Source organism: Carlito syrichta, unplaced genomic scaffold (assembly GCF_000164805.1).
Source record: "Carlito syrichta isolate Samal-C Ts95f unplaced genomic scaffold, Tarsius_syrichta-2.0.1 Scaffold301873, whole genome shotgun sequence".
In the NCBI taxonomy this organism is placed as follows: domain Eukaryota; kingdom Metazoa; phylum Chordata; class Mammalia; order Primates; family Tarsiidae; genus Carlito; species Carlito syrichta.
In genome coordinates this window covers 5,862-18,067 of record NW_007245969.1, presented here as the reverse complement: position 1 = coordinate 18,067, position 12,206 = coordinate 5,862, and the positions used below count along the sequence as shown (strand labels likewise).

The 12,206-nt window shown below is 39.3% G+C and overlaps 1 protein-coding gene across 1 annotated transcript in view; it reads right to left on the bottom strand.

Annotated features, from left to right (window-relative positions):
- The window catches only part of CUNH5orf42 (chromosome unknown C5orf42 homolog), a 115,845-nt gene extending 104,938 nt beyond the window's left edge, over positions 1–10,907 (bottom strand). The window contains exons 1-4 of the mRNA XM_008055533.2: positions 10,732–10,907; positions 7,316–7,544; positions 5,509–5,648; positions 1,275–1,492 (exon numbers count right to left, since the gene is read on the bottom strand). Of these exons, the coding sequence (XP_008053724.1) occupies positions 1,275–1,492; positions 5,509–5,648; positions 7,316–7,544; positions 10,732–10,828 (684 nt within the window). The 5' untranslated portion in view covers positions 10,829–10,907. The remainder of the gene's footprint in view (positions 1–1,274; positions 1,493–5,508; positions 5,649–7,315; positions 7,545–10,731) is intronic.
- Positions 10,908–12,206: the final 1,299 nt, after the last annotated feature.

Below are 12,206 nucleotides of genomic sequence, written 5' to 3'. Positions count from 1 at the left end.
ACCAATTTATTCCATACTGATTTATATCTTTCCCACTGCACAAGGACTCTCAAGAGCAAGGGCCTTGTCACTAGTCTTTGTATTATTATCATAGTGCACAAAATAAAGTCTAACACATGGGAGGACCCAATTATTGCTTGTTGAATAAGCACTATTCAAACCTGTAGCTGAAGATTATTTTCCCAGAGAATGATGAGTATTGTAAACACAAGCTCCCCAACATCCTTCTTCCCTGTCTACTTCTTAGCAATACTTAGTTTTTGCTTGGGTAGCTACCCCTCTCCTACATAGCCCACATGATCTAGGGAAAGCTGAACCCACATCTTCAGAGAAGGCCCTAATTGTGGGCCAACAGGGTATTGCATTAATCCTAGTTAAGATGACTGATTAAAGGATAAGCATGTGACCTACGCCAGCCTTGTAAAATTGAATCTGGAGTGCAGTGGCACACTCATGGCCACCACAGCGTCCACCTGCTGGGCTCCGGCCATCCTTCTGCCTCAGCCTTCCAAGTAGCCAGAACTACAGGCGCACATTACCACGTCTGGCTAATTTTTTATTTATTGTAGAGACAAGGTCTCACCAAATTGCCCGGACTGGTCTTGAACCCACAGACTCAGGCAACCCACTCTCCTTAGACTCCAAAAGTGCTGGGATTACAGGTTGGGCCACCGAGCCTGGCCTGTAATATTATTTTTAATAAGAGCAAAGGAAAAGTTTCTGAGAGTAATACAGTATTGAATTGCCACTTATAAGACAAAACTATCAATTGAATACTGTGGGAGAAAAAGAATGACCTTTCAAATCAAAGTAAACACAAAATAAGTCATTCAAAAAAAGCAAAGACAGAGATAAATAAAATACTGAAATAATGTATGGCTAATTCTGACAATCATTACTAAATTTGTTACACTAAACAAATACCTAGTTTTTAAGAGTCTAGATATTGAGATTTTGCTATATTACAATAATTTGTTCATTTCTTGAATAATTAGTAGGTTCCAGGTTCTGAGTTAGCAGCTTTTAAAGGATATCTCACTTAATCTTCTCAATGATGCTATGAGAGGTACTATCATCACCTGCATTTTACAGATAAGAAACTTAAACAGCAGTTTAGTATATTACCTAAGATCAATTAGTGAATGGCAAAGCTGGAATCCAAAAGTATGTCATCAGAGCCTGCATTTTTAACATGATTACTATCAGGTTGACTCTTTTAAAAATTAGACAAAATCAACTTTAAATTAGTTAAAAGATTAAAGCACTAAGCTTACTTCACTAAGAATAGCTGGTTGGGGACAATATAATGGAGGCGCTGGAAGATATAAGCCGCCTGGCACTAAGCCCCACAATCTCTTACTGAAGTCCTTGGCAGAGTCTATGAGAAGTTGAAATGTCTCTGAAAGAATATCCGCATCTACCATAACTGACGCTTTCAATACTTCTTGCATTGATCCAAATAGCAGATTTGCATCTTCCTCTTCAATGGGGTCTATCAAATACAAAATTTTGTAAAATAGTTTAAATTTATGTTAATTTCTCATCCTATTTTGTAGAATGAAATTTCAAACCTCAAAAAATTCATTGTCAAGAACAAACATATTGGTAGACATGCAAAACATTCAAACTTATGAGCAGAAATTTATTAACCATCCTGAACTTTAAAATATAAACAATCAGAACTTGAGACTTTTTTCCAGAATTATACAAGATATTATAGTACCAACTATATAATAAAAATATTCTTGAAATGTAGTTCTGAGTCAAAAAATAAAAGTAATTGGAAAATATTGAGACCAAAACAATATACATTACGTGAAAGCAGAGTGAGAGTAACTTTTTCTTAATAGTCCATTATAGTGCTTCTGCATAACAAAAGTTAATAAAATGACTTATGAACAAAACAGAAAAATACAATATAGTCTTCTATATAGTATGGCTTCAACTTCATCTTATTTTATTTTAGTCAGGGTCCCACTCTGTGGCCCAGACTGCAGTATAGTGGCACAATCAAGGCTCACTGCAGCCTCAACCTTCTGAGCTCAGGTGACCTTCTGCCTCAGTCTCCCGAGTACTTGGAACAACAGGTGCACACCACTATGCCACCTAATTTTTAAATTTTTTTGTAGAGACAAGGTTTTGTTATATTTCCCAGGCTGGTCTCAAACTCCTGGACTCAAACAAGTGTGAGCCACTGCACCCAGCCAGCTTCAACTCTGTGAGTAATGTATCTGTATATATGTGGACATGCCCCAGAAAGCAAACTGCAAGGAAATGCAAGTGGTAGAATTGGAGACTCAGGGTTTTTTCTATTATAAAATATTTAAGCATACTGTAATGTAGATAATATAACAACACTCATTACTGACTTATTATCCTTCTCTGATATAAACATTTTTGCTATATTCTTTTTTTTTTTTTTTTGAGTTGGAGTCTCACTCTGTCACCCAGACGGGAGTGCAATGGCCGCTCCCGGCCACCACAGCCTCGACCTGCTAGGCTCCAGCGATCCTTCCGCCTCAGCCTTCCAAGTAGCTGGAACTACAGGCGCGTGCTACCACGCCCGGCTAATTTTTGATTTGTTGTAGAGAGGAGGTCTCATCAAGTTGCCCAGGTGGGTCTCGAACCCGCGGGCTCAGGCAATCCACTCACCTCGGCCTCCCAAAGTGCTGGGATTACAGGCTGAGCCACCGAGCCCGGCCATTTTTGCTATATTCAATTTAGGTAGTCACTATCCAGAATTTGGTGTGAATATAATGGAATTCCAATTAGACATATATGTTCTACAAAGCTTAACTCTATCTCTATATATTTTATATCTATTATCTGTATCTCTATATAATATTTTGTAAAAATATATAGCTCAGATTCATCTTTCAGTTCACTAATTTGCTCTTAAACTTGTCTAATAACTTGCCATTTATTGAGCTTTTTGTTTTATAATCAGGTTTATTCAGACATAATTTACATATAGTTCACCTGTTTTTTTTTTTGAGTTGGAGTCTCACTCAGTTGTCCAGGCTGGAGTGCAGTTACAAGTTCACAGACAACCCAGCGTCGACCTGCTGGGCTCTGGTGAACCTTCCGCCTCAGCCTTCCAAGTAGCCGGAACTGCAGGTGAGCACTACCATGCCCGGGTATTTTTTGATTTACTGTAGAGATTAGGTCTCACCAAGTCGCCCAGGCTATTCTTAAACCTGTGGGCTCAGGCAATCCCCTCACCTTGGCCTCCCAAAGTGCTGGAATTACAGACTTGAGTCACTGCACCCAGTCCAATTCACCCTTTTAATTTTTTATTTTTTAGAGACAGATTCTCATTTTGTCTCCCAGGTTGGAGTGCAGTGGCACGGTTATGCCTCACTGCAGCCTTGACCACCTAGGCTCAAGTGATCATCTTGCCTTAGTCTCCTGAGTAATGTGCACCACTATACTCAGCTATTTTTTAAAAATTTTTTTGTAAAGATGGGATGTCACTATGCTGCCTAAGCTATTCTCAAATTTGAGCTCAAGCAACCCTCCTGCCTCTGCCTCCCAAAGTGTTGGGATTATAGGCGTAAGCCACACTCAGCATAATTTACCCTTTTAAAAGTATACAATTCAGCCAGCCATGGTGGCTCATGTCTGTCATCCTAGCACTTTGGGAGGTGGAGACGAGAGGATTGACTGAGCCCAGGGGTCCAAGACAAGCCTGAGCAACATGGCAAGACCTCCTCTCTACATTTCTGTAGTATTGTAGCCTGTAGTCCCAGCTACTTGGAAGGCTAAGCAGAAGGATCACCTGAGCCCAGCAGGTTGAGGCTTAAAAAGTAGCTGGGATCGTGCTAGTGTACCCCAGCCTGGGCAACAGAGTGAGACATACTCAATAAAGTTTAATAGATCTATATAGGCCTGTATGAATATTTCTATCACTCCAAACATGTTCTCTTACGCTCCTTTGTAGTCAATTCCCCATAATTCTCAGGCAACCATCGATTTCTGTTTCTATAGTTTCATTTTCACAGAATGCCACATAAGTGGAATCATAAAGTGTGTAGCCTTTGTTTCTGACTTCTTTCATTTAGCATGATGGTTCTGCAATGCATCTATGTTATCATGTTTCCAGTAGTTTGTACCTTTTTATCATTTATTATTCCATTTTACAAATAAACTGCAATTTGTTTATTCATATACCTGTTCATGGACATTTGAGATGTTTCCAGTTTTTGGCTATTATGAAAAAGCTGCTACAGATATTCATGTACAGATCTTTGGGTAGATGTATGCTTCTCTATTCTTGCGTACTACCTAAGAATAGAATCCTTTGAGTTTTTATTTGCTCTTTGTTTCTAATGTCTGACAATTGTTCTTACTTTCTTTAAAGTTTGACCTTTATATGGATTTTTCTTTTTTGGAGTCAGAGTCTCACTCTGTTGCCTAGGCTGGAGTACAGTGGCACGCTCACAGCCAACCCAGTGTCGACTTGCTGGGCTCAGGCAATCCTTCCACTTCAGTCTTCCAAGTAGCTGGAACTATAGGCACACTCTACCATGCCCAGTTCATTTTTGGGTATACTGTAGAGACGAGGTCTCACCAAGTTGCCCAAGCTGATCTCAAACCCCTGGGCTCAAGCAATCCTCTTGTCTCAGTCTTCCAAGGTGCTGGAATTACAGGCTTGAGCCACCGCACCCGGCCCATATTTTATCTAGAAAAACATTTTACCTATGTAGTTACTGTGAGAGAGTTTTCAGATAATCTAAAACAACATACTATCAGAACTCAAGTTCAGGTTGAGAATTTTTTAGACCTTTTTCCAAATCCAATTTTCATGTAGTAACATCTTTTCATTAATTAAAAAGAAATTGCACATAAAATTATCAAAGAAAAGTTTACAGTCAGATTTCCAAGTATTGTGGGTTCTTTCAGGAGAAACACTTGCAAGTTTTAGGAATCTACAGTTGGAAATCTCACTCCTTAATAGAATACAACACTTATGGAAACACCAGAGCCCCACAGTTGTCCTGGTTTTACTGTTAAATATATGACATTAAAGAACTTATTTCATTACTTTTAGTCTAAATTTCTCTATGTGTAAAATAGATTATCTTATAAAATTATTGAGTAACTATGTAGTATATTGTTTCTAACTTTTAATACCACTTCAAACTTTCCAAATAAAAAATAATCTGTGATTTATATACTAGATGAGAGTTAAAGTAAATCACTTCTAAGTATCCCTTCAGGTATCAGATTCTATGATCCTACAGATCCAAAAGAAAATGATCCAAATGAAGCAAAATTCTATTAGTACAATGTACAGAAAATAAGAAAATTATTAAGTTATTAACCCTCATGTTAATAATTTGAGCTGGCATCAAATTTGGGTGTTGCCATGATTAAGTATAAATACTGTACTTTTATTTTTGATAAGCTTATTTCAAAGTATTAATATACTTTTAGATATTTACAAACTTTTAAAAATACTGCAAAGTTTATATTAACCTGACACATGTCAGTTCTTAGGTAACATACCTGTAAATTGTTTACATCTTGAGCCCATTTCATTTTTTGCTTCCAAAGAGGCTGGCTGACCTAAAAGACAATGCAGTTTTTCCCGAAAAATCTGTGCCGGAGTCATATTTACTGGTAGATTTAGACTCTTTTTCTTGGACCTGAAATGACATCAAATTGAGGGAAATGAATCCAAGTTCTTAAAAAGGGAAGGATTGCCCCCATCAAGGACTAAACATAAAATGTTGAGAAACAATGAAATTTACTTTTCTAGCTCATTCTACATGTTAAAAAAAAATTTATGGAAATATTATATTAAGATCCGCCATAGGCCAGGCATGGTAGCTCATACCTGTAATCCCAGCACTTTGAGAAGGAGAGGCGAGAGGACTGCCTGAACTCAGGGGTACGAGACCAGCCTGGGCAACTTGGCAAGACCTCATCTCTACAATAAATAAAAAAATTAGTTGGGCATGGTGGCATGTGCCTGTAGTTCAAACTACTTAGAAGACTGAGGTGGAAGGGATCACCTGAGTTCAGCAGATTGAGGCTGCAGTGGCCGTGATTGTGCCACTGCACTCCAGCGTGGACGACAGAATGAGACTTTGACTCAAAAAAAAAAAAAAAAGTCTTGTCATGACTATGATCTTAATATATTTCCCCATTCTTATTTCCAATTACACCCCTCAATAATTGTGATTTGCCCAATGTCTTTGCTAATGCTTAGAATGTTCTCTCTTTCTCTCTAGTCACTTATGTGTCAAGATCTTATTTACCCTTCAAAGTCCATCTCAACTGACATATTCAACACAAAGTATGTTCTGTCTTTCCCCCAAATTATATTTTCACTCTCCCCACTATACCACTGGCACTTTTTTTTTTAACATGCTATATAAATTACAATGTTTTGTCTGATTTTCTCTACTAAAGTATAGGTGCCTTAAGTATAGAAACTATATGCCAATCCAAGTTTATGCTCACTAAAATACCTGGTACAGAGTCTGGCACACAGTAGTTACCTAATAAACAAATACTGTATATGTTGAATTATTATTATTATTTTTTTGAGTTGGAATCTCACTCTGTCACCCAGACTGGAGTGCAGCGGCCGCTTCTGGCCACCGCAGCCTCGACCTGCTGGGATCAAGCAATCCTTCCACCTCAGCCTTCCGAGTAGCCAGAATTACAGGCACGCGCTACCTAATTTTTTGATTTATTGTAGAGATGAGGTCTCTCCTGCCCAGGCGGGTCTCAAACCCACGGGCTCAGGCAATCCACTCACCTCAGCCTCCCAAAGGCGTGGGATTACAGGCTGAGCCACCGAGCCTGGATATGTTGAATTATTGAATTGAAATATATATAAAAGACATGGTAATGTCATAATATCTAAAAAAGTTAAAATCAGAGATTATTTAATTAGCTTAAAACACAAATTCTATTTGAATAAACTCTCCCATTGACGATAAACTCTTTAAGGACATTACTAATACATAAATATGCTAAACTGATGTTTTCGCACAAATAAGTAAGCAACTGAGTTATCCAACACAGTAACCACTAACTGCATGTAGCTATTCAAATTTAAATCAATTAAAACTAAATTGAAAATTCAGTTCTTAGTAGCCACATTTCAATAGTTACCTGTGCTTAGTGGCTACCATATTGGATAGCATATATAGAACATTTCTATCACTGAACAAAGTTCCACTGGACAGTGCTGAACTAAGGATTCCACATAATATGCAAATACCAGCAATAAGAGAAATATAAAATACTTTAGATGGTACTATTATACTATATCTTAACAAGTATGTTTAAAAACACATACCTTAAGAAACTGCTATCATGTTTACAGAATAGTTGGAAGGCCACACCAATTGAAACAGATGTCTTCCAGTCTCCAAGTTTATGTGCCAACCACACAGCCTCTGGAACCAGGCCACTAATGAATAATAATTCAAGTGCATATTCAACTGTCCAAACATGAGAGAGATTCTGGTCTCTAACAACACTGGCCACCTTAGAGTGTTGCAGAGGAATAAGTCGAAGAGACTGCTCTGTGAGTAAATGAAAGAAAACAGGTATTGTAATTACATATATCTGAATTCATGCCTCTTTACATGGGTATATTTATCTCTACAAATGATATATTCTACACAAAACCACAAGGAAGATACATACAATATGGGCTAAAATAATACTGACCAACTAGAACAGTTTTTTTAAAGCACTGAAAATGTGCTTCATTAGTGGGTGAAACAAATGCCAGTCTTCTTTTAAAAAGGAAGCAAATGCCGGGCTGGGTGGCTCAGCCTGTAATCCCAGCACTTTGGGAGGTCGAGGCAAGTGGATTGCCTCAGCCTACGGGTTCGAGACCAGCCCAGGCAATTCGGTGAGACCTCGTCTCTACAATAAATAAAAAATTAGATGGGTGTGGAAGTGCGCGCCTGTAGTTTCAGCTACTTGGAAGGCTGAGATGGAAGGATCGCCGGAACCCAGCAGGTCAACGCTGGGGTGGCCGTGACCCTGCCACTGCTCTACAGCCTGGGTGATGGATTGAGACTACAACTCAAAAAAAAAAAAAGAAACAAAACTAGAATAGAAAATATCAGTGTATTACACAAAATAAAGGTAAATACCGTTTAATGAAACTTTTGTGTCAGCTTGCACATACATTAAAAAAACACATATATGTACTGGGTTATAATGTACAATTTATTACTATGGGCTGCTTGGAAATACACGCCTATTTCTCATACTAGATTACAAAATATGAGCAGAGCCCACACTTCATCTGATTATGTTACCTACAGTGTCATGCAATAAAATAATAATTTAAGGTAATACTCAAGCATATTAAGTGGTCAATATATTAGTGTTCTTTAGAAAATAGAAAAGTGTGAGTTTCACTAATCTTTTTTTTTTTTTGAGTTGGAGTCTCACTCGGTCACCCAGACTGGAGTGCAGCGGTCGCTCCCAGTCACCGCAGCCTCGCCTGCTGGGCTCTGGCGATCCTTCCACCTCAGCCTTCCACCTCAGCCTTCCGAGTAGCCAGACCTACAGGCATGCGCTACCACACCCAGCTGATTTTTTTGATTTATTGTAGAGATGAGATCTCACTGCCCAGACAGGTCTCGAACCCGCGGGCTCAGACAATACACTCACCTCAGCCTCCCAAAGGCGTGGGATTACAGGCTGAGCCACCGAGCCTGGCTAGAGTTTCACTAATCTTGACTAATGACAAGAGTCTTGTCTGGCCTGATTTAATACAAAGAGGTAATATCCTTCCCTCCAGCCTTGTGTACCTTTTCCTAATTGAAGTAACTTGATAAAGCAACCTGAAAATATGATGGGAGAAATGTTATCTGTATAAAAATAAAAAAAATTTCAATCACTTGGATGTCTGATTCTGTATAGGTAAAGAAACCAGAAGATTGACTAAATATTTCCTATTTATAGTCACTATGAGCAAGACACTATAATTCTAAAATAACGTGAATGATTTAATTTTTTGAAAATTTTACTACTTTTTTCTGAGTCGGAGTCTCACTCTATTGCTCAGGCTGGAGTGCAGAGGCACACTCATGGCCACTGCAGCCTCAACCTGCTGGACTCAGGCAATCATTCCACCTCAGCTATCTAAGCAGGTGGAACTATAAGCGTGCGCCACCATGCCCAGCTAATTTTTTGATGTATTGAAGAGACAAGGTCTTGCCAAGTTGCCCAGGCTGGTCTCGTACCCCTGGGTTCAGGCAAGCCTCTCGCCTCTGCCTCTCAAAATGCTGGGATTACAGGCGTGAGCCACCACACATGGCTACTACTTTCACACAGTAAAAAAGTTTTCACACAGTAAAAAAGTTTACCAAATAAGCTACTGAAATTCCCAATATTAATGTCCTGCCATCAGTTCTGATTAGAAAAAAACATGAAATGTATTCTAAGTTGAGACTGCTGATTTTACTGTTTTTCAAGACAGTACTGGGAAACTAAAAGAAATAAAGCATACATATAAAATCTCAGATATTTAAATTTCAATAAGCACAATCATGGGCACAGGAAGAAAAAGTTCAAAAACCTTCTCTCTGATCCTCATCTTTCACTGGGAAGATATTCACATGAGGAATAAAAAGGCTTGTCTCAGCCGGGCTCGGTGGCTCAGCCTATAATCCCGCGCCTTTGGGAGGCTGAGATGAGTGGATTGCCTGAGCCCGCGGGTTCGAGACCCGCCTGGGCAACTTGGCGAGACCTCATCTCTACAATAAATCAAAAATTAGCCGGGCATGGTAGCATGCACCTGTAGTTCCAGCTACTTGGAAGGCTGAGGTGGAAGGATCGCTGGAGCCCAGCAGGTCGAGGCTGCGATGGCCGGGAGCGGCCACCGCACTCCAGTCTGGGCGACAGAATGAGACTCCAACTCAAAAACAAACAAACAAACAAACCATATTCAATTTTTTTTTTGAGCTGGAGTCTCACTCTGTCGCCTAGCCTGAGTTGCAGTGGCACACTCACCACCACCGTAGGCTTGACGTGCTGGGCTCAGTTGATCCTTCCACCTCAGCCATTCAAGTACCTGGACCCACAAGTGTGTACCACTGTGTCTGGCTAATTTTTTTTTTTTACTTATTGCAAAGATGAAGTCTCACCAAGTTGCCTAGACTGGTCTTGAACCCCTGGGCTCAGGCAGTCTTCTCACCTCTGCTTTGCAAAGTGCTGGGATTATAAGCATGGGTCATTGTACCTGGCTCATACTCAATTTTTAAAAATCCAAGTTAGCTGGGCTTGGTGGCTCAACCTGTAATCCCAGCACTTTGGGAGGCTGAGGTGAGTAGATTGCCTGAGCCCGTGGGTTCGAGACCTGCCTGGTCAACTTGGCAAGACCTCATCTCTACCATAAATCAAAAATTAGCCGGACGTGGTTACGCGCACCTGTAGTTCCAGTTACTTGGAAGGCTGAGGCAGAAGGATCGCCAGAGGCCAGCAGGTCGAGGCTGCGGTGGCCGGGAGCGGCCACTGCCCTCCAGTCTGGGTGACCGAGTGAGGCTCCAACTCAAAAAAAAAAATCCAAGTTAACTATCTTTTTCAGATTCTATTCATTCACAAATAGTCACAAATAGCCTTCCATATGTCAGGCACTACGTTACAATAGTACTATTTCCATAGAATAATTATCTTTGTATAATATGATTTTAAATATTATGCATATACAAAAATAAAGATGAGAAAATTATTTGTTTACCATATTACCTATTTTAATATGAAGTGGAGGAAGAACATTCACATTGTGAGGTGGCAAAATGCAAAGTTGCTGATTGGTGAAATAGGCGGCCATGAAACGAGCCATGGATTGAATGACCCTCACTGCTGCCTCAGGATGGACATTTCCAGTCACTACATGCTCACAAAGAGACTTCTCAGGAACTAAGGAAAACAGCAAATGATCAAAAATATTCAAGGAGTAGAAATATTTAAGTTCTCAACATTAGTCAAGAAAATTATAATAAAATTTTTTTCTGAGATAAGCACCCATGACCTATACAAGATAAGTTATAGTAGGTATCTGTGCTTCTTTCAAACAATAAAAACAAAAATAATCACAATTGATCATTGAACTATACAGATTTGAACTGTGTTGATTCACTTAATATGTACCTTTTTTCAATAGATATACTGGAAATTTTTTTAGAGATTTCCAACAATTTGAAAAACTAGCAAACTACATAGCTTAGAAATATGGAAAACATTTAGAAAAATTCAAGTATGTCATGAATGCATGAAATATATGTATAAATTAGTCAGTCTTATCATTGGCTACCATAAAATATACACAAATTAGAAAAAGTTAAGTTTCATCCAAAATTACATACACAGTCCTCCATACATGGTGCCATTTGTAGACAAGAAGAATGTAAACAAAAGTAAAGATGAAATATTAAATCATAACGGCATAAAATTCATTTTAGTACATCCTATGTTACTATAACAATTCCATAGCCACCTCCTGTTGCTGTTTGGGTGAGCTCAAGTGTTGTAAGTATTTACTTAAAATGCTGTGTGATGCTAATCATCTCCACATGAGCAATTCACCTCTTCAGTAAACTGCATATGGCAGTAAAAAAATGTCTCTCGCAGTTCTCATGTAATCTTTTTTTTTTTTTTTTTTTGAGTTGGAGTCTCACTCTGTTGCCCAGACTGGGAGCGGCCACTGCAGCCTCGACCCGCTGGGCTCCGGCGATCCTTCCACCTCAGCCTTCCAAGTAGCCGGAATTACAGACATGCGCTACCACGCCTGGCTGATTTTTTAATTTATTGTAGAGATGAGGTCTCGCTGCCCAGGCGGGTCTCGAACCCGCGGGCTCAGGCAATCCACTCACCTCAGCCTCCCAAAGGCGCGGGATTACAGGCTGAGCCAGTGAGCCCGGCGTTCTCATGTAATCTTTACCATGTTTAGTGGAATACAGTAAACCACGAATAACACCATGGGACCCATACAAAGGGCCTGTAGTGATCCTGGAAGTGCTCCCAAGAAGCAGAGAAAAATCATAACATTAACAAGTAAAAGTTAAGTTGTTTGATATGTACCACAGATTTGAGGTCTGTAGTTGTGGTTGCCCACCTTTTGGACAGACATTTCATCTTATAAACAGATGATGCAAACTTTAGGTATTGATAAATATAGTATAGTATTGGAAATGTATTTTATTTTCCTTATGATTTTCTTA